We start from the raw sequence: 23975 nt of genomic DNA on the forward strand, positions 1-23975 counted from the left end.
TGCACTGGGGGCTCCCCCTGCAGAGCTGATGCGCGTGCGTGATGGGGGAGGGGCTCAGACGGAGCTCCCTGCATCCCCAGACCTGCCTGCACTGGGGGCTTCCCCCACAGATCTGATACACGGCGGTGGCCGGCCATTCACGGCGGGCTTCCCGATGTGCGGGTGCACGAGGCCAGGACTGTGAGCTGCGTGGGCAACGGCAGGACACACGGACGGACAGACACTGAGCATGCATCTCAGCGCCCTGCACTGTGGGTTTGTGGACCCAGCTCCGCACACGCTGACACGGAGGCCGGGCGGCTCTCAGGAGCGCTGGGTCAGCCGTCTGGAATTTATTTTATGTCTGGTCACACGTGGGGGCGTCTGTTGTCTGCCGCTGCGTGGACACCTGCTGGTGCCATCAAGAAGCAAACCAGTCTTCCCACGAGAATAACAACGCCACTTCCCCCACTTCACACCATGTCACCGCGAAGCGAGGCTGGGCCGGGTGCCCTGCTGTCCTGCGTGGGCAGTGAACACCGCGGGCATCGGGCCAGTGGAAGGCCCAGCTGAGAGGGAGTGGGTGGGGCGTGGGTGACAGGCTCCCCACCTCCGGAACTCGGCATTGGAACAAGCCCCAACCCCCGCTGACCAGAGGCACCGGGGCGGACACCTTCAGTTCCAACCACCCCTTCCTGTCTGCAGCCTGGAGAGCGGCCTCGGTCCATGGCTTCAGCCCAGCCAGCGTCCCACCACGGCCACCGTGTTGGCTGGTGAAAGCCCTTCTCCTTCAGGATGAAGCTGGAAATGGATATTCCATTAAACTTTTAAAAGCACAAGAAACGTAGTCCGCAGGAAGTTATAAAATGGAGCACAGATTCATCTGAAGATGGGGTGCTGGGCACACACCCCCTTCCCTCCCCCACCCCCGGCTCCCATGGGTGCTGCACACACCTGCCGCATCTCCCCTGGGGCCTTCCCGACCGCGCAGCTCCCGAACGCAGCCCCACACAGCACAGGGAAGCCCACGGCCAGAATCAGTTAGCACCCAAGCTGGTCCTTCACCGAGCAGGATTTTAGCTGAATTCCCTTTGAAAACATTCTTTCTCAGCAAGGGCCCCAATTGTCCTGGAGTTAGAGAGTGTCCCCTTGGAGAAGAGCGGGGCCCAGGGTACCTCTCACTGGGCCCCCCGCCCTGCGGCTCCACGTGAGGCAGGTCTGGCCCCCTGAGGCGCCTCTCAAGGCCTAGATGTCAGGAGGGGTCCCCGGGTTACAGAAGGGACGTGGATTCACTTCCCGATTAACACTCGCACACCCACCCAGGGGGCCCCGGAGGACATCGGGGGGGACACCAAGGAGACCCACTAGGTCCCCACAGTGCCTCAGCCCCAGGCCAGAACCGACTGCTTCCCTGGTGGGAGCCTCCCCATCTGTCCCCACACTCAAGCTCACACTTCCCGCTCCCTGTTCCCCACCTCCAGACCCTGCCCACCCCACCGGGCTCATCTGCACCCCCCAAAACCGACCAGATGTCCCTCCCAAACCTAGCCATCCGTTCCTGCCTGCAGCCCCCACCTATGATGTGGCGCGGTCAGGGGCAGGGCTGTGGGCCTCACCCCTGCACCCCGCCTGGCACTCGGGTCCATGCTGATGCTCCCTCTGCCAGGATGGGGAGCACCACAGTCCCCCACACTCACCAAGGATGGGGCCGGCCTTCCCATATGGCCCTGTGGCCACAGCTGAACTCTGGATGCGGGTCCAACAGTGGGCCTCTGCACCCAGCCCGACCACCCGGCCACGGACCCGGCCTCGGACCACACCGCCCAGTCTGGGAATGCTGGGGAGGGGCTAGGTTCCCTGGCTGGAAGCGGCCCCCAACCCCTGGACACAGGGCCACTGAGGAGACGCGTCCTCCACTTTCCTCCCCCTCCCACCCTCTTGCTGCTCCACCCCACGTCCTGAGACCCATACCTGCTAGTCCGCCTGCTCGTGGCCCTCTACCCCGGGTGTGCGCCAGCTCCTCCCCCACCTTGTGCTCCCAGGACGCACCCACTGCCCACGTCCCTCTGGAACACCACATGGGCGGGACACCCCCTCCTCGATGAACTCCCCTCCCCTGACGAGGGTTTTCACACCCCAAGCTCTTCTCAAACTGCAGCCTGTCTGTGTAACATGAACAATGGCAACAGCAAAGCTTCAGACTCCAGAATGGGCTGTTCAAAGGCCCTGGGGTCGATCCAGTCCAGAGCAGCTCCAGCACGACCTGATGGAGATGACTGGAGATGATCTGAGCGTGTGCAGGAGACACCTCCACCTCCAGGCGCTGACCCCCCGGGCCCCGGGCCAGGGTGTGGCGCAGCCCCCATCTCTTCCCCAGCGGCCAGCCTGTCCCTGGAACACACCCCAAACCACCTGCATGAAACAAACAGTTGGTAAGAATGAACTGAAGTTCTGTCTCTCGCTCCCTCCAGGTTTCTTCTCCTCTTCGACTTTAAATGTTGTCCTGACAGCCCTTCCGTCAACGCCACACATGGGCAGTCCTCCTCGACTGTGAGGCATGGAGGCCAGAACTGCCGCCGTCACCCCGGGAGAGCATGAGGGGACCCTGCATGGACGTGTGAACCGTGGCTTGGAGTCGACGGGAGCAGCCCTGCCTTTGGGTTGAGGGCAGAAGGGTCAGGAGCCGGCACCCCCATCCCCGCATGGGGGCAGGCTGCCGTCCCGCCCTCCGAGGCCTGGCGTCAAAGGGCAGAGGCCGCTCTGAGTTTCCGCGATGCTCGCCCGGGGCACTGGGGGGCTCTGGAGGGACGCCCGCCCCCAGCTAAATGCTTCTCCGCACCATCCGGACCCCCGCACAGCCATCCTACGGCCAGCGCCTCAGCGAGCCCGTCCCCAGGGGGAAACGGCGGCACGGAGGAGATGCCCGAGTCCCTGAGTCACACTCCAGAGACGGGGCCGTTGCTGAGCGGAGCAGAGAACACAAGGGCTGAGGTGCCGCCAGATGCTGCCCGCCACCTCGGCCCCTCAGACGGCCACCCTAAGTCCTCTTGCAGACGGACGCCTCTCGTGAAGACAAACGGATGGGAGGTCCCGAAGGTCTCGGTGAATGGGTGTCCTTGCGGGCCTGGACGGGGCAGGGTCGGTCTGATGAGCCCGCAAAGGCCCCAGGGCTTCCCGGCCCTCCCACCTCCCAGGAGGGGCCTCGGCCACTGGGGCCCCCACTCGCGGGAACCAGGACGGCGCAGCCACACTCGGCAGGCAGCCCCGACCTGGTGGTTCTAAGTCTGCTAAGAAAATACTTACAAAAGTAAAGGATTGCTTTTTTTTTTAAGAAACTGAAGAAATGCTCCACCGTCCAAACTTCCTACAGACATCTGAGCACATTGGACGTGCTTCTCTCTCCTTGTTCCTCCAGGACCCTCGAGGGTCAACAGAAATGCACATTCCGGAGAATCTGACCCCTTCAAAACGAAACCATTGTTGTTGTTTTCTTTGGTTAAACTTTTAAGTCACGTTTCACAGGGGATTAACATCTGTGCAAGCTGTTGGTTTTCTCCAGACGCTTCCTGGTGTTTTCCCACAGGGTCATCTCGCGAAGGGGATGGGTGCCCTCCAGGGGGCACGTCCCAGGGTGGCTCCATGGCACATTCGGCAAAACTTCGGAAGTCAGGTGGGCAGCCGGGGGTCGTCCTGGGTGTCCGCCGGTGAAGGAGTGGGCCGGCTCCGGGCAGAGGGGACGAGACAGCTCCCTTCCCGGGGGCCCCTTCAGAAGTCCCAAGTCTTCACACGGGCGCCGAGACAGGGAGCTCATCCCAGAAACCATGCGTGGCGGATGGAGTACAGGACCACAGAGCCTCAGGGGGCTGTCGCGGGGAGCCCACCCTGGGGAGCCCAATGCTCAGCCCTTGACACAGCCTGGTCCTTGAGCAAGCTCACAGGGGGTCCCTCCCCCCATCCCTGGTGCTTCTCCCTGGGCTGACCTGCCCCCCTCGCCCAGGGCTCCCTACCCTGTAGGATGCCCTCCCACCTGGAGGCCATGACCCTCCACTCAGGGGCCCAGGTCCAGAAAACAGAGGAGGCACCCTGACCCCTGGTATTTGCCCCATTCACAGCTGACAGCAAGCTGACTGGAGCGTCCCCCGAAGACATGAAGGGTGGGGCCCCCGAGGCCTTTGATGAAGGCCTCCTGCCATGGACCCAGAGTCCAGAGTCAGCTGGGCATCGGGGGGGGGTAGCCCAGCATGCCACCTCCCTCAACGTCCAGCTTTGCTCACCCCCGGCCAGCTCCCTCCGTCCTCAGGAGCCCCCCGACTGCGTCTGAAAGCCTCACAGAGCCGGTGGGGGGCTGCCTGGGGTGGGGGGCTTGGGGAAAATTCTGTGGGGTCTGGAAAAGCATCAGCACAGCTCCTGGGGCCTTGACCACGTCACCATCCTCTAGGGCGTCAGGAACCCCCATCGGAATGCCCCCGCCCCCATGCCATCCGGGCCTGGCCTCCACCCCCAGGCCTGGCCGGCCGTGTGGGGCGGGTCCCGCCTCTGCGGCTGGGCAGGGCAATGGGGGTGAGTCTGCATACAGCAGGCGCTCACTGGAGGTCTCTGCAAACACCTCCTGCTGCCCTGGACCCCAGCAAGCAGGAACTTGAGAGACCGGAGCTCTGTTCTGTCTCAGACCCCCTCCCAGGCCCGCCTGACAGCCCAGATAAGCCGCTATGAATGGAATGTGACCTCCTCCTGGATGTCAGCCCCCAGCGTGCAAATAAATCACCTGGAAGAGAAACAGCCCGGCGCCTGCTGGACAGAGCAGTCACGCGCAGGTTACAGCTGGTGCGCTGTGAGGTGTGGCCCTCCCCCCACGCTCCTGTTTCTGCCTCGGTCGCCCACCGCCCAGCAGACCCACGTGGGGACTGTTGGCGCCGCAGAGCCCCGTGATCGCAGCTTCCGGCCGGCCAGTGTCCCTGACTGGCTGCCTGATAGAAGTGCTCAGGGCCAGGGGCGTCTGCCAGGCCATAAAAGGTCTCTCCGTGTGGTCTTCGCCTAGAAATAAAAGCAAATTCACCGACAAACCGCCAGACCTGAGGCCAAGATGAGCCCTCTCCACATTCTTGGGCTTCCAGTGGCTTAGGCAGCCACCCACGTTCTCCATCTGCCTTTGTAACCAGACCCGGGGTCACCAGCAGTGACCCCGAGCCCGCCCTGCGCAGACCCAGCCCCCTCCCCTGCGGCCCACGCAGGCGCAGGGAGGGCAGAAGCCCTGGGCGCCCCACCTGGGACCCTCTCGGGGAACCAGGCAGGTGGCTGAGGGCCCCTCCTTCTGCCACGTTAGTGGATTCAGGACATCAGTGCCACAGGAGGGCAAACTGACAGGAGCTGCGAGGACCGTTCACCTGCTCCAAACTTCAGCTCAGGGTCCCCACGGACGGAGAGTCCTGGCACATGCAGGCATACAACCGGGACCCGCGGGCCACACCGCCCCTCATGTAAGGCGGCCAGCAGCCGTTCTGGGGAGCATGGGCGCAGGGCCGGGCAGCGACTGCCGTGGGTGGGTGTTCCCTCCTGAGAACCTTCCAGAACCACGTGACTGCTGTGTGACGTTGTGACTAAATGTTCCTGAATCGCTGACTTTAAAATGGTTAACTTTATGCTATGTGAATTTAACCCCCCAAAAACGGTAAGAATCCAATTGTTCCGACCTACAGAAGTTAGAGCTCATGACATGCGTGGAGATGGCCCACCTCGTGTCCTGGGGTCTCCGGACCTCCGTCCCGGTCCCTACCCATGCCGGTGGGCCAAGGTCAACCTGCCTTCCCACAGGCTGTCAGCCCTGATCGGGGAGGCCGCCCCATCACGCAGCCCATGCAAGCACAGGGCCTCACCCCCCACCGGCTCCCCAAGCTCCAAGGGCCCCTGCCCAGACCCCGCACAACAGGGCATGAAGACCCTCGGCGGTGCTCGTGGAGGGATGGGGTGGGGGGCAGCCAGGAGGGCTGCATGGGGGAGGTGGTGTGAGTGGTGTCCTGGGCTCCCAAGACGATGCTGGGAAGCAGCCTGCGCTGCGGAGGCCCCAGGGCCGTGAGTCACTGTGCCCCGTTAGTCAGACCTGAGCTCACAGCCCAGGTGTGAGCCCGCATCCCTGAGGCCTCGCCCCCTCTGCGCCCAGCCACAGGCCCAGCGCTCCCCAAGTCAGAGTGAACTGTCAGCTGGGCAACTGAAACCGGGCCCCAGAACCCAGCGGGACTCAGGGCAGGGAGCAGCACTGGACGCTCCGGGCCCAAGACCACAACCCCACAACAAGAGGACAAAGTGAAACATTGTCGACTCGGGGCAACTCACCCCGCATCAGCACAAAACCCTAGCAGAGCCTCCCGCCAGGCACAGCTGGGCTGTCCCGACATGCAGGCAGACGGGCGCGGTCACGGCCGGGATGGGCGAGGGGCAAGAGGGGGCCTGCCCAGGAGAGGCGGTGCATGGCCCACGGGCTCGGCGCCCTTGCCAGGAGGGTCCCAGCCAGCGCTCGGGTGGGGTCAGGGGCCTTGGGCCACAGGAGGCCGTCAGGCCAGAGGACGAAAAGCCTTTTGGGCCTCTGGTGGGTGAGGGGGGATCCTGACCCACATCCTGGGGGTCCACGCCTAGAAGTGAGTGGGCGTCACCGGCAGGGAGGGGTCGGGAGTCTCTGGGAAGGTTGTGCACCCGTAAGAGGAAGAAGGGCAGCTGGGAGGGGACGTGGCATTTCGATGTGAGCGCTCTGGTGTTCACACCAGACCCCCCCGGGGTCCAGGTGTGTCAGCTGCCCCCGGCCGCTTGCAGATGCTCCAAACCTCGGTTTCAAACCCGCATACACCCCCACAGGCATGGAATGTTGGGGATGCGCTGTTCTGGCAACCCTGCGGGTAGCAGGGCTCGCTCCCCTGCATGCTGAGCACCCTCTCAGCGTGGTGAGGGCAGCTCCCTCCTCCGGCATTCCCAGGTCCCAGCGGGCCCCAAGGTCCAGTCCTCCGTCCTCCGGGAGCCGAGAGCCCCTGCAAGGAGGGGGCAGCCAGGGAGAGCTCCACACTGGGGAAGAAGGCGACCTTACTTAAGTCCAGGAAGCTGGAGTCCTCCCCAACAGGCACCTTGCCCGCGGACAGCAGGCAAAGCCCAGCAGACGAGCCGCCCAGACTGGGAGCTGGGGGCCCTTGCTCTGCACCCAGCTGCTCCAGAGGAGGTCCTCAAAGCCGCAAAGCCTCGGTGCACTTGGAGACCTCCTCCGGAAGCCGCAGCGGCCACTGCTCTTTCTGCGTGGTCACTGGGCCTGGCCCGTGCGGGGTTCTAATGGCCCAGCTTGCGGCAGTTTGCTCCGGCAGACAAGGCGTCCCCAGGCCCTGCTGCTGCACCCCTTCCCGGTCCTCACATACCGTCCACGGATGGGCCAGCTGGGCTCGGGGCAGGGGAGGCGACACTGCGTCCCCCCAGCCCCTGGGGTCACAGACGCCCCTCACCCAAAAACACAGCCCGGGCCCTGCTCCCCGCTGGGGGCTGAGCCTCTGCCCACGAGCTGGGCCAGCCGGGGTTCCCAGCCCACCGCTGGCCACTGGCCGCACCAGGAGCTCAGCTGGGCCCCCCACCCCCACCCCCCGCGGGAGCCACCCTGCAAAGTAACTGCTCGGGGTTTACGTCCACGTCCGGGCGAGGCGCCTGCACCCACACGGTTCTCCCCCGGTTCCCATTACCGAGACAGCAGGGTCCACTGCCCCGCGAGGGTGTGCAGACACAAATCTAGGTGAATGATGAGTCCTAACTCTCTATGGAGCGCCCAGCCTGCCCTGTGCCCTCCTCTCCCCTCCCCGTCCTGCTTCCGCTCTCAACGTCAGGAGGACCAAATCAAATGGAACCAAGTTCCCATCGGGGCCCAGCTACATCCTCCGGGGCCCAGGAAGGGCCCCCAGCCCCCTCCATCTATTCTGTAAAACCTCGAGCCGTCTGGTCACCTGGGGAGCCCCCCACTGTTACCCCCACACTGAGCCCTCAGGGGGGGCGTTTCCTTGCAGGCACCATGTCTGGATCCCGGGACTCTGTGCCTTCCCGGGACAAGGAACCGTGCGGGGAAAGGCAGGGAGGCGGGACACGCCCAGGGGACCTGGGGCTTCAGGAACAGGAGTGCGGTGAGCGGCCAAGCCCCTCCTGCCAGGCTCCATCCCCGCCAGGCACCCCTCTCTCTGAGAGAGAGCTGTGGGATCCGAACAAGCTGAGAAACCAAGAAGTCACAGGGCCGGGGTCACACACCATGACGGTCCGTGGGCCAGCCCTTCCCAAAGGGATGGTAAAACCAAGAGCCTCCAGCGGCAGCCTCTGCATCTGCGGGAAGTTCCAGCACAGAGCCCCTGACCTGCTTCCGTGAGCCAGCTGCTGCGGGGCCGCGGGCCCTGTCCTGTGACCTTCAGGGACGCCCCGGAACTGAGCAGCACCTGATGCCCCACCGGCGCCGGCCGCCTCCTCCTGGAGGCCGCCTGAGACCCTCCGGAGAGCCTGGTGCTGCCTGTGGCCACCAAAATGGGCAGTCATGAGGCAGGAAGGGGACGGACAGCCTGGGCAGGGCTCCGTGGGAGGCAAGTCGTGTCCGTGAGCATCAGCCCCGGGGGGCCCTCCCAGACAGGACGCAGCGAATGTGGATTTGCTCCGATTGCTCCTTGGACGCCCTTCGAATGGCCATGAGGTGTTCATTGTGCTACTATGCACGTCAGACCAGGCCCCTGGTGGGGAGGCGGCCTGCCCGGCCCCTCAGGGGCTGTCCTCCCCACTGGCTGCCCACTGTCCCTGGCCTAGGTGCCTCCTAGGCAGACGGCCAGCTAGGCTCCACGGGCTGCAGACCCCCAGCGTCCACTCCAGTCCTGCTCACATCGTTCCATCTTGGATTCCAATTCAAAGTCTGGGAGAGCCGGCATGTCCAGCCACTGCCTGCGGGGACAACGCCACAGAGCCTGGTCCCGACACGGCCCCAAGGTCCACCTCCAGACCACGCAGCCAGTGGGAAGGCACCTTCCCGCCGCATGTCCACAAGACATCTGGCGAAGATGAAGCTATTCTTCCAAAGCGGGGGTGCCCCGTCAGGCCCGACGTGTTAATGTTTGACCAGGCCCGAGATCATTAACTCAGCGCTAACCTGGGTGACTCAAGGGCCACAGGGTGGGGGAAGTGTCCGTGCCGTGAGGCAGCCGCTGCTGACCTGGGCTGACCCCGCAGAGCCAGGGACTCAGAGGTCCGCCGTCCTGAAGGAAGTCGGAAGTGCACACCGCCCACCCCAGTGGAAACGGGTGGCCCCCGGGGTCCCCTCCTGCCTGGGAAACACCAGCGGGTGAAGGCTCCCACATCCTTCTCTCTTCAAGTCACCTGAGCCCGTTCCTGGAGGAGCGAGGGTGACCGGAGCCCCCGTAGGCACCCACAGCCAGCAAGGGGACTCAGGGGCTTGGTGACCCCCAGACAAAGCAGCCATCCTCAACCCTCCACATTCAGGGACCGACTTCCAAACGGGGTCGGCCCCGGGGATAAGGGAACAGTAACAGGGGCGGTGGGCCCCTTGAGCCTCTAGAACGCACGCAGCAGGCCTCTCCCCGTGGCTGGGGCAGGGAGTCCGTCAGCGGTCCCGTGCCCTGAGACACAACCCTGTGTGAGTGTGCGGGGCACACGCGTGACTGCGTGGGGGGCACGTGTGTGGGCGTGTTGGGTGGGAGGGAGTGAGGACCCCCACACCGCCGAACGGGACACGCCCGGGGACGGAGGGAGCGGCAGCAGGAGCTGAATGACCGGCAGGCTCCGCGCAAACACCGCAGCCCACGTACCGCTGGTGAAAGGCTTGGGAATTCCAGAGGCGCGGTCACCCTGAGCGGGCCGGCGCCCCTGCGCCTGAGGGAGACCGTGATGGGCATGGCGTCTGCTGTGTCCTGTGAAAGCAGGTCCCCGGCCCGGGGGGCAGAGAGGCCTGGCAGCCTGCTTCCCGGAGCTGCCTGGAGGGAGGGTCTCCAGTAAGAGGGCACCGCGCATGCCGCTGACGGTAAAACGGCCAGAGCGTGGACGCAGACCGGGGTTTGCCCCCGATGACCCTTGTAGGCGAGTTGGGCGCCTTTCCTCATCTGGCGGACATGGGGACGGAGCTGCGGCGCGGATGCCCCCGGCGCACTGGGCCGCACCAAACGGCCTGGCTTCCAGGAAGGAGGGGGTGCACCAGCGAATGGCCCCCCACCCCACCGCCCCTCTGGGCTGGGCTGGACGGGGGCGGGGGAGCACCAGCCCGCAGAGGCCCCAAGCCCACCGCCGACAGGTGGAGGGGACAACTTGTTACCGCCACTTTGCCGCCCTCGTGCGGGCTGGGCCGCCGCGTCCTGTGCAGTGGGGCTCCCTCCACTTACGACAAACCCCGGCCAGGTGACCACCCCGCTGCTCAACCTGCCCAGACTCGTGCTTCCTGGGACAGCTGTCGCCATGTCCTGGGGCCGACGCACAGACCTCGGCTCCGCCGTGCGGCCCCTCCGCATGCGGTACGTGATTTACAGTTTCGGTGAGGGGCGCCTGGGGGGCTCGGTCGGTGACGCGTCTGCCTTCGGCTCAGGTCATGATCCCGGGGTCCTGGGATGGAGCCCCACGTCGGGCCCCCTGCTCGGCGGGGAGCCTGCTTCTCCCCCTGCCCCTCCCCCGTTCTACTTTCTCTGTCTCTCTCTCTCATACAGATAAATAACATCTTTAAAATAATAATAATAAAAAAATTTCAGTGAGGATGAGACATAAGGCCTGCAAACACTTCCCGGGACAACGTCCCGTCTTGCCCAGAGCCTGTCTGTCTGTCCATCTGTCCTCAGGGGAGGCCTCGGAGGGAGCTGAGCACCCCAAGCTCAGGTACCAACACCCCTAGGACAGAGTGGGAACCAGCGTGGGTACCCCGGGGGCTCGCGGGGAGCTGTAGAGGCCAGGCCTGCAGTGTGGGGGCGCACATGAGAAGCAGGGATGAGCCATCATCCAGGAGAAAGGCAGGACCTGCACGTGGCACGGCAGGAACCAGGCCACGGGAGCGGGGCCCACATGCGGCCACGCCCAGCTGCCAGCTGAGAATGTGGCTCCCCCAGTCCCTGGGTCCCGGGAGCTGTGGCCCCTGCTCCCCGAGTCCTGCACCACTGTCTCGTTCCCCACTGCTGGCCCCAGAAGGTTCCGGAGGGCGGCGGGAGTGGGCCTTGGGGAAAGCCACCCCCACCCGCCCGCCCTAATCCTGTTGCTGGGATACCCGCAGGGGAAGAAACGCAAGCATGCTGGATTAGTGTCTGGACAGCACTACCTCTCCCCTCCTTCCCAGATATGATGGGGACCGAAGTCGCTCGGCGTCCTCAGCTGAGCAGGGATCAAGCATGGAGCTGTCAGGGCGCTTCGTGGGGACAGCCCTGCAGCGCGAGGGCCATGCACAGACTGCTCCCGGGCCCGGGGAGCCGCCTTCCTTAGCGATGACAGAGCTCAGGTCATGCACCCAGACGCCCCTCACACACGCGGGACAGTGGGTTGCTGCCCTGCCACCCACAGTCCCTGCTCAAGAACATGTCCAGCAGGGGCTCAGCGTCCAGCCGGCCCCCTCCTCCCCTCCCGCCCCCCAGAGCTCGAGGGGCCGGGGGTCTCCTGGACGCCCAGAGGGCGTGAGGCCCTGTGGCCATGCTGTCTCTGAACATCCGCTTCCATTTTTCTCCAGAAGTTGGTTTTAATTATTTGCGCCCATCAGAGCATCTAAACAACCTCTTGTTTTGAGTCAGAACCATGAGGGCCCAGGCCACGTAGCAGATTAAATGACCCGTATGTGGAAACTAGCCTCAGTGGGCACTGCTCCCAGGATGGCCTCCGGGGATGGGGTCTGCGGGGACGCGGCGGGCATCCCACCTCCCCTTCCGTGGACCCGGGCTGTGTGGTCTCCAGTGTCGGCTGCAGTGCTGATTCTCTTGCATACGTTTACAAAATGAAATAGTCTTACGGGTCATGAACACTGCACAGCACAAGCAGGGGGACCCAGGCCCCTTCCCTCAGCGCGGGGCCAGGGGAGGCTCTGGGAGGGCCCGCCCACCGTGGGTTCCACCCAGTGGCCCCAGGGAAGCCGGAGCCCCAGCAGGCGCCCCCCGAAACGTCACGGTCGGCCGCTGGTTCCTGACATGGTGCAGGCCTCTCAGGGCTGGCCCCATCCCCACACTGTGTCGTGGGGTCACAGGCCCCAGACCCCAGCACGAGGCAGAGACTCGGCGACGTTGGCGACGTGGGCAGGCGTGGGCATGCGCGCCCTGAATGCGGCTCTGGCAACCCAGAACGGGGCCCGCCCAGCTTCGGATGCCCGTCTGACCTGCTGGTGATGTAAACAGAGGAGACAGGACGCGTGGGGGACCCTGCTGTCCTCATGCTTGTCTGATGGAAGACAAGAGAGAACGCAGCTCCGTGGCCGAGACTGACACCCATCCCGCCAGGAGGACAGTGGGAAATCCTCCAAAAGAAGCGTTTGGGATCCCAAAGGTCACCTGTCCAGCCATTCCTGGACACGACAGTGCCGAGCAGGGTCTTTTAACGGACTGGACGCCGGACCCCCAAGGCCTGTCTCACACAGCTTTACACTGTCCAGTCTCACGCGTGCGCGTCACGCCTGCCGTTCCATCGAGGAGAGCGGACACACAGACGATACCAGGTGACTTTTCTTCCCCAGCACGCTTGTCTCTCCTTCATGTATGGACGACACTGTGGATTTTCGTTACGTGACAGGGTCACCAGCACGAGCGCCACGTCCAGCCCCCGCTCACGCACGCCCTAGCCGGGTGTCAGGACGGACAGCAGGCAGAGGTCACTGCTCCCGGGAGGCGGAGGGGTGTCCAGAGCAGAGCCGCATGGCTGTGGATGGGGGCGGGGCTGTCGCACGGTGGGGACACGTGCGGACGTGGAACGAGGCCGTGGCGCATCCACCATCTGCTCTCCTGCAGACAATTCTCCTGCCCTCGTCCCTGGGTGTGACGCAGCCCGCAGTGGAGCAGCCTCACCTGGCCCCGCGGGACGGAGACGACATGCCCCCAGCTCCTGGGTGATGAGGTCAGTGAAGCCTGCGGCAGACGTGACCCCCAGAAAGGGCCTGGAAGCCACGGGGGACAGCAGCAGCGCCCCGCAGACATTCGGACGCCCCGGCCGGGGGGCCCAGGCCCGGTGGGACCTGGCGGTCTGCTGCCTCCCGAGGACAGGCTGGCACACACAGCAGGGAGCCCGCACACCCCGGGAGACCCCGTGACCCAAGGCCCCGGCTCACGGAGGGGAGCTCACGGCCACAGGACACACACAGCTCGGGCGGCGACGGGCCGAGGGGCGGCCGGCCGCGGAGGCAGGAGGAAGACAAGGACGTCGACGATCTAGCTAAATAGAAAAGGAGGCGCGTGCAGCCGCAGGAAGGTCTCCCGAGGACCCTGCCTCGTCTCGGTGCCCCGCCTGGGCTTCCGGAAGCTCAGACTCACGGAGAAAAGAAATCGCAACCAGCTGGGCAGGTGCGGCCGGCGGAGTCTCAGCGCTGCCTCTAAGTGACCCCCGTACACGCAGTCCCGATCGCCCATGGAGCCCCTGTGGAAAGCGCATCAAGGAGCTAGAACCTTTGTTAAAAAGATGAGGGCAAAGGTCAAATGAGATGCTTCCAAACACGTACAAACTCACACAGTGAGTAAATCCTGGAGCACTACATCAACCATCGTGTGAGCAGGAGGGCCGCCTGTCAACCGAGGCAGTGAGGCCCACGGGGGAGACCGAGGCAGGAGACGGTTTGTCCAGGCGGTGGCTGTGGGACTTCCAATCGAGCCGCAGGTCTGCGCGGCAGGGTTCAACCAGTAATTGTTTACTAACTAGTTGGGACTCAAAATCCAGTTTAATTAGGACTTAGACCGGAGCACAGGTCCTAGGCTGGGACCAGACCACAGCGGAGGATTGGCCTGGCCCGGGGGCCTCTGGTCTCCCATTGTATGAAGCGATGCCACCCCCCTCCCCGACCTGGGGAGGAGCTTCACGCCCTCCCCTGCGGCCCCATCTCGTGGCTGCTCCTGACCCGAGTGGGGCCTGCAGACCTGCACAGAGGCCCAAGACGCCTGTCCGCTTCTGAGAGCCCGGGGATGGGAACTCTGCACCCCCAAGTCCGCGGCCCAGCCTGCAGCCCCTCCCCGGCATGGGGCAGCCCACAGCACTACCCAGAGGACACAGAGCCAGGCCTGCGGGAGCCCCTCGTCCTGCCTGGATGTCCCCCACATTTGCCCCACGTGTGAGGTCCCAGAAGAGGCCACTGTGCCCAAGAACGGGTTAAGGTCGCCCATTATTCGGGAGCAAACAAGAGCAGCATTAGGAGGTGTGGCCAGTGTGGCCCTCTCCTGAGCAAACCAGCCTCCACGCGCACCCCCCACCGGGTCTCCACGCACTCCTGCAGCGGCGTCCAGATGACCCCGGACACATGAGCGTCAAGTGCTCCCAGACGGCTCAGTGCACGTCTGGTCCGCCCTCTTTCCACGGGAGGCGGGGGTGGAGCGAGACGGGGCCCCCAGTCCTCTGCCCCCAGTCAAGCTTCCCACCCCCCACATGCCCACTGCGCCCCGAGGGCCCCTGGTCAGCCGTTCCTGGGCGTGTCCAGGCCCCTGGCTGTTGCCCAGGGCACGCGGGGCTTGTTCTGCTGGGACGGGAGCGTCCCCTGAGCTCTGAAAGGCTGCTGGGACGGGCCCATCGTGGGTGTCTCTGGGGGGAGTCCTGGCCCAGGAGGGTAGGTGTGCAGGACAGGGGGCTGGCCGCCGGGGCCTGAGGGGCAGGAAGCACATCCCGGGGGCCCTGCACAGGTGGGGGGGCCGGGGTCTCACATGGACACAGGACTCTGCGGATGAGAGGCCTTTGCAGGGACCACGAGCCCGCCCCTTCCTGGGACCGAGCACGGGGCTGGGCAGCGTCCTGCCGCTGCAGGGACAAATCGCCACAAGGCTGGTGGCCTAGAGCAGCACACGTTCAGTTTCTCACAGCCATAGGGGTCAGAAGTCCAAAATCCATGTGTCAGCGAGACCGGGCTCCTTCCCGGAGGCTCCAGCAGAGAATCCGCTTCCTGTCATTTCCAGCCTCCAGACGCACCTGCACGGCCTGGCTCGCGGCCCCTCCACACCTGCAGAGCCAGCTGCCCCGCTCCCTCCGACCGCGTCTCCCTGGTCCCTGGCCCTGCCCCTCCTGCCTTCCCCATCCTTGTTGGGATGCCAGGATTCACGTGGGTTTCTCTGGGGGCTGACCACATATGCCATGGGATGCAGAAGTATAAAGGAGGGATTTGTGTCTGGATTCTTAAGTGGGGACGTTAGGTGTCCGGAATGCCGGCGTGCCATCTCCCTCTCATGGGTGGGCGCCGCTGTTTTCGGGACGGGGACGGGGGCTTCTGCCTCCAGAGCAAGGGGCCATCCACAGGGGGCCAGGCCAGCGGCCAGAGTGCAGGGAGGGTGGCCCAAGTCTGTTTAAAATGTCAGATTTCCCCATAAGGACAAGAAAGGTTGTGTTGGGATGGGTGCTTTTTCCTTTCTGGGTCCAAACCTCCAGTGGTATTCTTAATTATTTTCACAATAAAAGGTTATGAATGAGGAACATGGCAGATTCTGAGCCAGCCCTGGCTAAGCCAAAAGCCCTGGGGGTGCAGGCTCATTTTAGCCAGAAAATGCCCCGAGGAGGGTCCCCCTCTGTGCCCAAGACAACCAGAGGTCGCTGCGGACAGTGCCTGCCGCAATGGGCACATGGTGACCCCACAGCAGACAAGGGTCAGCCTCGAGACCGGAGGAGGCCAAGCAAGAGCCAGGACCTTGCCACAGGGCAGGAGGGCCTGGGGCCCGGGAGGGGCGTCTGGTTGCAGAAGGGCCCCCCTCCTCCCAGGGGCCGAGAGGCTGAAAGCGGTTCAGCACCAGGCACAGATCTGCTTAGGGTGGCGGGAAGCTGCTTAGCTGAAATCATTACTTATGTAGAAAAAGCCTCTCCCCGCCCCATCGACACCTGGCTCCAGGGGCACCTGCCGGCCTGCGATCCTGTCCTAGAGCATTTCCCAGGGGACCGCAAGTGAGGGGAAGGTGTGTGACTGGGGGCTTGCAGGGCAGCATCCGGGGGCCCCGGGGCTGGAGGGGACTTCACCTCCCTCGGGACGCAGGGTAGGGGAGAGGGCCGGAAGGTGAGCGCAGGCCGAGATGACAGATGACAGGAAGGGGGCCCAGTGTTCTCCCCGAGCCCTCCCCAGACGGCTCGACATCAGGCGCGGTCCAGATTTACAAGCACAGACGGGCCTGGGTCCAGGAAGCTCCTGGCTTGCTCGCCGGCTCGCCGAGAACAAGAGACTTTCTCAGCGGGAGAATTTTTTTTTAAAGCAGCAGCCTAATAACAAGATCCAACAAGCAGAGGCAGGTCCGTGGCCCTGATCCCTCCAAAGGGACATGTGGGTGGGCGTATCTGGCCGGCGGGGCAAGAACCCCCGAGCACTCGGGGGCGCAGGCGGTGAGAGGGCGGCTTTGTCTAATATAAACCATCAGCTCAGCAGGCACAGCCCACCGCCAAGCAAGAAACGCAAAACCACGTCCCGGTCATGGTGCCCCCCGTCTCTCTGCCCAGGCCCTGCCCAGCCCGCTGGGTGGAAGCCGTCCCCATCATGGTCCCCAGAGCTCAGCGAGACATGATCAGGACCCATCCCAGAAAGCCGACGTGTGATGTGCACTCTCTGAAGGAGTGTCCCATTAAATCCCACAGAGCCCCACGGCCCGCTCCATTTCACAGTTCACACACAGAGGCACAGAGAGGGTGAGTCACCGGCCCAGGGTCACACAGCACTCGGGAGCAGCTCTGGGACTCACAGCTGGGGCCTGGGCTCTCACGCATCCACGAATGCCGAGTGGACAGCCGGCCCTCCACCAACTGTTCTTTCCAAGGACTAGCCCGCATCCCACACCCACAAAGGCCGAGCGAAGGCCTTAGCAGCTAACACGAAGCACGTGGCCTCCCATGTGCCCTGCTCACCCACACGATCCTCACTACGCTCCTGTCCTGCCACGCGGCCGAGCCCCGGCGTGGTCCCTGCGCTCGGGTCCACCTCTAAGGGAACAGGTCATAAAAACTAGGGAAAAAAACAACTCCGTGCCTCGAGAAATAGCATGGGCCCAGTGGAGGCTGCCCACACTGTAGGAAGTACGCAAGCCACGCATCTGCAGCCGCCAGCCCGAGCAGGCAAAGGCATGAGGACCACGCATGGCGGAACGTGGACACCGGGAGCAGGGGAAGCGATTCGGCCGGTCCGGGCTCCTGCGTGTCCACCTCGCTGGCGATCGAAAACTTACAAAGTAGAAAGAACACTGGAAGGATTTTGCCCCCATATGTCGCATTAGCTAGACTTCTGAAGTGACGGCGCGCGGCCCTGGCGGCTTGGGCTGGCACAGACACTCACGCCGTCCGTCCGGAGGGATGCCCTCCCCTGCCCGAAGGCCCCCAACCACAGCCCCACACTCAGCCCGCGCCCCGGCCAGGGGGCTCTCGGGGAGAGAGCCGTGACATCAGAAGGCGGAAGGAGGCTCTTGGCGGCCTGGGAGACAGAAGTCCCCACGCGGGAGACACACGGGGCTTTATCTTCCCGTCTTTCTCGGCAGGCAGGGCACCTTACACGCAGAAGGTGCTCAAAAATAGGAAACAGGAAGCCAATGGATGAACGGACAAGGGGCCAGGCGGCTGGGCTCACCCCGAGGGACCCAGCAGAGTGACCAGCTGGGCCTCGGCACCCATGGCCTCCCAGCCCTGCACCAGCCAGCCCTCCGCCTGCCCTCAGCCCCTGGGCCCCCAGCCGGGAAGCTTGGCTTTACCCTGCTCCTTTGAGTAGATTCAGACACTGGCTCTGGAGCTCCACTCTCTGGGGCAGGACAAGGGGCCCACCTTGGCCTCTTTCCTCCCCCGAGCCCACTGGTGGGTTAGGTCTCTGCCACCCAGCCAGCCCACCGAGGGTCTGGGGATGCTACCCCCTGTCCCCACATGCCCCCGCCCTTCCCGACAGCACAGGGTGGGGACCACACTCTCCACGGGGCACTGAATCCATGATTCCTTCCAAGATGAGGTCCCTGGTTGTCTAAATGGAAACATGGAAAAAAGGTCTCCGTTCATCCTGGAGGCGTAGGGCGTCTGGACTCAGGCCCCTCCAGAGAGCGGTGGGCCCAGCCTCCGACTCCGAGCAGATGAACCCGCAGCTGCACGAGCCGGTCACGTTGCCGGGACAGGGACGTTCGCTTTGCACAGGTAGGCGCCAAGAGGCGGTGAACCCGCTGCTGAGCCACGCCCTCCCTGCACCCCCTTCCCGTCAGCCCGTCACCCCAAAATAGGGGGGCGCCTCCCACATTCACCGAGGACAGCCGTGTTAGCAGGCTCTCTGCAGACAGAGGACGCCCAGCTGTCAAGGGCCAGCTCCAGCTCGAGGATTCCCAAACTTGGGTGCAAAACAGAGGACGCCTAATGGTGACTGATTCTGAATCTACTCAAAGGAGCAGGGTAAAGCCAAGTACTTCAGATGAGAATCAAACGAATGTGTAGATAAAATACGGACGTAAACAGCACATGGCTGCCGCAGCTCCAGCCCAGGCCCCGCCCTAGGCGCCACCAAGCTCCTGCGGCGCACACCTCCCCTCCCATCACCTGGCCGGCCCTCCTCTGAGCCTTTGGCTCTGGCCTGATGTCCTCTCCCAGCAAGCCCCCTGCGAAGGCCAGCCTGGCCCGCGGGCAGCGCTCTCGCCCACCCCAAGGCCTCCTGGCCCTCCAGAAACCAGGCGTGGCCGAGAGCCCCACCACCACCCAGCCCAGCGCTGGGGGCCGCTGCCCTGCATCCCGGGGATCAGCCCGGAGGGACCCCGCCTGCCGGCAAGAAATCCCAAAACGAGGTACACGCCTGCGAACAGGTTCTCCTTTCTGGGGCCGCAGGCAGCCAGAAAGGCCGTGCTCGGGCTTGTCGGCGCCGGAGGTGCTGGGGAGGCAGGATGCGCTCCTGCAGGCGCAGCGGGCAGAGCACTCCCCTGCCCTGCAGCCCCCAAATTTCGTCTGACTCAGCGCATCCACAATCAAAAGCTCCTTCTGACAGCCATCCTGCTGTGGCCCAGACCCACCAATCCAAAACACGATCAGCCCGTGGCGCAGCCGGCCACGAAGCCTGCACACCACTGCCAACACTGGGAAGGGCTGGGGGGCCAAACAGAAAGGGCCCCCGGCGTGGAGGTCCAACGTGTGGCATAAAACCACAATGTACATCATATGCAGCGTGTGGTCAAAAGACGGTTTGCAAGACGACCACCTGCTGCTCACAGCACCCTGCAAAGACTCTTTGTGCCACCGGGGAGGGAGGGAGCCACGGCGGCAAGGTGAGGCGCGGAGCAGGGTCTGCACACATGGCAGGAAGGTGGGGAGGGCGCCCGGAGGCCCAGGCATCCTTGGGAAGGAGCCAGGGCCTGGCAGAGGGCTAGTCCCCGACCCCGAACCCCAGGGAGGGAGGCCACAGAGCCGTGGAGGCCCCAGAGGACACTGTTCTCATTTTGCTGCGCCATTACTGTCCAAATGTACCAAAGTTAATAATTTGATAAGCACACCAAACATACGTTTTAATTTTCCCAATATTTTACTCCTCCTCATCAAGAACAATGTCAAGTTTCTGGGAGTTTTACCCGCTGGGTCCCATGCTGTCCACCTCTCCCGGCTGAGGCCTGAAGCATGGACAGCGGGTGCTCAGCCAGCTGTGTCCTCTAGAGAGGGGCTGCCATCTCCAGGCACGTCGTCCGCTCGCTCCCGGAGAACAGTGGCCCAGAGCCTCAGGACAGGGAGACCAGAGTGTAACATCTGTGACCGGCCCACACAGGCACGGGGTGGCCACACCTGGACCAGAGCGGCAGGGGCGCACGTGCCACCGGGCAATGGCCGCCCACCGCAGACGGAGCCGGGGCTGGGGGCTGCTCATCAGCCAGACCAACTCGCTCCACGCCACACCCCCATCTGACCCCTGAGAGCTGGCCAGAAGGCGGCCCAGCCCTTCCCAGCAGGCCTCAGGCCATGAGAGAGGAGGAGACTCACTAGACATCATATCAGAAGATGGGTTTTGCCCCGTTCAGCCAGTCATCGGCTATGAGGTTCTGGGGAGCCTCAGGCCTCCCCTGGAAGGTGCCGGGTGGACAAGGGTCTCCAACACGTGTCCATCGCCAGGCCCTGGAGGGTCCCCATGTGCCCTGACCTCGGCAGCGTGGAGCATCTAATGGATCCCCTTTTGGGGGGTGGGTGGACAGCAGCTTCCTGAGAAGCAGGTAGGCCAGCCCCAGCCCTGGATGGAGGCTGAGAAGTGGGGCATCGAGGAGACGCCTCCCTTTAGGCTACACATGGACTACAACTTCCCCTCCCAGCCCGCCTGCCCTCTGGGGCCCCGGGCCTGTTCTCTGGGCAGCATCACCTCCCACACCAGAGAAGGAGGGGGCTATACACCACACCCAGGGCCCCTCCACCTCTCCCAAGGGCCCAGAGAACCAAGCCTTTTCAACAATTTGGATGAAGGGAACTAAACAGTTGTGGAGAGAGAGAGCATGGGTGTGTGCGTGCACATGTGTGTACATGCATGTGCATATGCATGCATGTGAGTGTGTGGGCCTGTGCCTATGTGTGCGCATGTGCGTGCTCCTGCGTGTGAGCGCATCTGTGCGTGTACTGTGTGCATTTATGTGTGTGTGCATGCACACAGACATGTAAGTATGTGCACACGTGTATCCGGTGAGATGCAGTGAAGGTGGGGGGCAGGGCTCTCTGGATGGGGTCAGTGTTGCTCTTTCTAGGTTTCCCCGCAACAGACTTTCCCCTCTCCTCCTTCTTTTAAAGGAAAACAGGAGTACCCTGAAAAACAAGTTTTGCTGAAATTCAAAACTATCTTATGAAGTCCCGCACCCGAACCCTGAGACGCCCCTGAAGCCAGGCCACAGCCTCACCGAGAGCCAGGCCCTAGAAACAGGCCGCCTTGGACGAGTGTTTCCCACTCGTCCAGCGTTGGTCCAGCGTTACCGGGGCGCCGTGGCCCCAGGATGACACACACCCACAGACATGGGCTGTGTCTCATTCAAACGAGGCCCTTGGAGGCCCACCAAGGGACCCTGAGCTTCCTACTGGAGTCCTAGTGGTGAGAAGGGCTGGGCGCCCCAGGCCCAGGGCAAAGGGGCTGACAGAGCCAGGTGCCCAGGCCAGAGACAAGATGACCTAGATGGAGACCAGGGTCCTGGGCACCCTGCAAATGCCTGCCACACTGGGTCCTTCTGCCACAGCCCCAACTCTGCCGTACTGCTCACAAACACCTCCGGGGCGTCCGCGGCCACTCCAGCCCACGTGAGTCCACACACCTCAAGCAAGAGAGGGGGCCTGCGGGCAGCACTGAGCCTCCGAGGCCACAGACAGGCTCGGCCCGTGGACCCCCCAGGTGTCTAGTTACGGGGGGGGGTGAGAGCACAAGCCCCGTTTATGACCATCAGAGCCATAGTGACCAATCCTTAGACAAAACAGCAAAACACTCTTTTTTTTTGCGGGGGGGGGGGGAGTCAGGTGCAACACAGAGACATGGAAAAATGCATCATTTTTAGTCAGAAAAAATGTGCAAATCAGCAAATTGGGCCTCAAACCTTTAATTCCCAAGGATGATTTTTAAGGGTTTCTAGAAGAAATTGAGCCTCTGCTAAGCTAGGATTTCACACACATTGAGTCTTCTCCAATACACCTAGAGGGGGCAGTTATTATCCCATTTCAAGGGGACTTAGTCCCAGCAGGGGTGAACCCCGTGCTCCCCACTGAGCCCGCTTCCTGCATTAACCTCCAGGATGCAAAAAGACCTGCATTCCACCGGGGGCCCTCCTTCCTTCCCAGAGGACCGGAGACTGTGGCAGCCCCAGGGCAGCCACAATAGTGGTCGGGACACTGAGCACACATGGTGGTTCTCACCCGCACTACCCCCCCGCCCCAAGAAGTCCACCTTAAGTCCAACACCGTACCCTCAGATCTCAAGATTGCATCTCACCAAAGCTTACTGACATAACATTGTATTGTTTCCACTCTGTGGCTAAGAGCCATCAACCCTGATTTCCTCCCCTTTGATTACGAAGTTTCATAAACCGGAGGCTGGGCGCTCCCGGGTCAGATTAGAGAGGAGGCGTCAGGCTTACAAATTCCAGCACATGCAGCCCTGGGCTGGTCCCTGTGGGCTTCGCCGCCGCCCGTGCAGCCGCGGGGACGGCCCCTGAGGCCAGGACTCACAGCCCCCAGCGGCCCTGGGCGCTTGCTAAGAACCCAGGGGACACGACGCGCTGTAAGGCAAAACGTGTCCCCCAAACGTCCCTGGAGTTAACTCACATAGAGGAGGAAACAACAGGTGTTGCCAGCTTCTCTAGTGATCAGGAGGCAGTTACTTTTTTAAAAGGTCTATGCTGCTGTCTACCCAGGTAGCTAGCCTACTGGAAACAATGAAACAAGTTATAATTTCTCTCTCTCTCAAGTCTGGCCCTCCTCCCTGGCCAGCTGCGGCCAGCAGGTGTGTCGCTGCTTCGGTGACCAAGTCACATTCTCCCACGTTCACGCCAACCTGAAGAGGCTGTTGGGGACCAACGTCCACACAGCATTGCAGCTCTACCTGGGACAAAACGCCAGACTCCCTCGGGGTGGGGGCTCCCCTCGGTGACTAGCATGGCCCGCGCCACCTCCTCCGGGGCCTTTGTTGGCCCAGTTGGGAAGACAACCTGGCCGACCGCGTGTTTGGGCCGAGGTCCCAGGAGCTGGCCCAGGAAGTCTTAGCGCGGCTGGGACGGCGGCCCTGCGCACAGTTTGCGGCCCACGCGGGAAAAGCCGAGGGTGCCGGCCAAACAGCGGGCTTCTGAGCATTGTTCCCGGCCGCGGGCCTGGCGCTCCGCCGCATCAAAGGGGACCGCGCGCAACCCGACACCCTGGCGGGCGCGGGGACACAGGCCTGCGGCCCGGCGGCGCACAAAGGCTGGCCCTGGGAAGCCCGGGCAGTTTCGCCTCAACAGGTTGGAAACGCAACGAGGGCGCTCGGCGCTGCACGGTCCGCCCGGAGACCTGCCGGGGCCCGCGCGCGGTCACTCCCGGGCCCGGAGGCGCGACCCACTGCGGCCATTCAGGCGCTGGGAGGGACGAGCCCCGTGACGCTGCCACAGGCCCTGCGGGCCGGCGGCTGATGACCTGCGTCTGCGGAGCCCCTGCGCGTGGAACGGCGGCCGCCACCACCACAGCCCCGGCCCCTCGTTGGCCCTCCGCCGGCAGCGCGGTCCGCCAAGCGCGCCAACTTCCCCGCCGAGTCGCCGAAGTTTGGTCACGACGCGAGGGGCTCAGGAAGTGGACGGTCCCCACTACCCCTCGGCCCAGCCGGGTCTCCGACCCAGCGGCGCGCCGCGGTGGCGCGAAGCTCCGCAGCCTAAGAATGAATGGCCGGCGCGGAACACTCGGGACACATGGCCTCGGCCCGACCCCGTCCCCCTCCTCTCGCCCCCCGCCGGCCACCTGCGCGCGTGGGCAGAGCCGGGCAGCCTCCCAGGACCGAAGCCGAGATGCGCTGGGGTTAAGGCCGCCGCCGCCTGGACCGGCCAGAGACCCGCACCAAGCCCGGCTGGCAGGGGGCCGGCCCGGCGAGCCAACCTTCGCGTCCCCGCCGGCTCTTACCTGGCTCCGCGGAGGCTGCGCGGACTCCGAGCAGCAGGACCAGCGGGGCGAGCACGTCCAGGAGGCTCCGCGGCCGCGGCCGCAGCCAGGGCCACCTGCGGGCGACAGGCCACAGGCCACAGGTTAGAGCGCCATGCGCGTCCACCGCCCGCCCGTGCGACCCGCTGCCCCCGCCCGCCCCGCACCTCGGCGCCATGCTCTGCGGGCCCGACCGTCAGCGCCGCGGATGCTGCGCGCTCCGCAGCGGTGCGCCCTCGGCCAGCCGCGCTCCGGCCGCCGGGTTGGGC

The 23975-nt window shown here is 64.1% G+C and overlaps 1 protein-coding gene across 1 annotated transcript in view; it reads right to left on the minus strand.

The window, feature by feature from the left end:
• Nucleotides 1-23962, minus strand: part of COL18A1 (collagen type XVIII alpha 1 chain) — an 86693-nt gene extending 62731 nt beyond the window's left edge. The window contains exons 1-2 of the mRNA XM_021679226.2: nt 23874-23962; nt 23689-23783 (exon numbers count right to left, since the gene is read on the minus strand). Coding sequence (XP_021534901.1) covers nt 23689-23783; nt 23874-23884 — 106 coding nt within the window. The 5' untranslated portion in view covers nt 23885-23962. The remainder of the gene's footprint in view (nt 1-23688; nt 23784-23873) is intronic.
• Nucleotides 23963-23975: the final 13 nt, after the last annotated feature.

The sequence above is a fragment of the Neomonachus schauinslandi genome, chromosome 1 (assembly GCF_002201575.2).
Source record: "Neomonachus schauinslandi chromosome 1, ASM220157v2, whole genome shotgun sequence".
Lineage (NCBI taxonomy): Eukaryota > Metazoa > Chordata > Mammalia > Carnivora > Phocidae > Neomonachus > Neomonachus schauinslandi.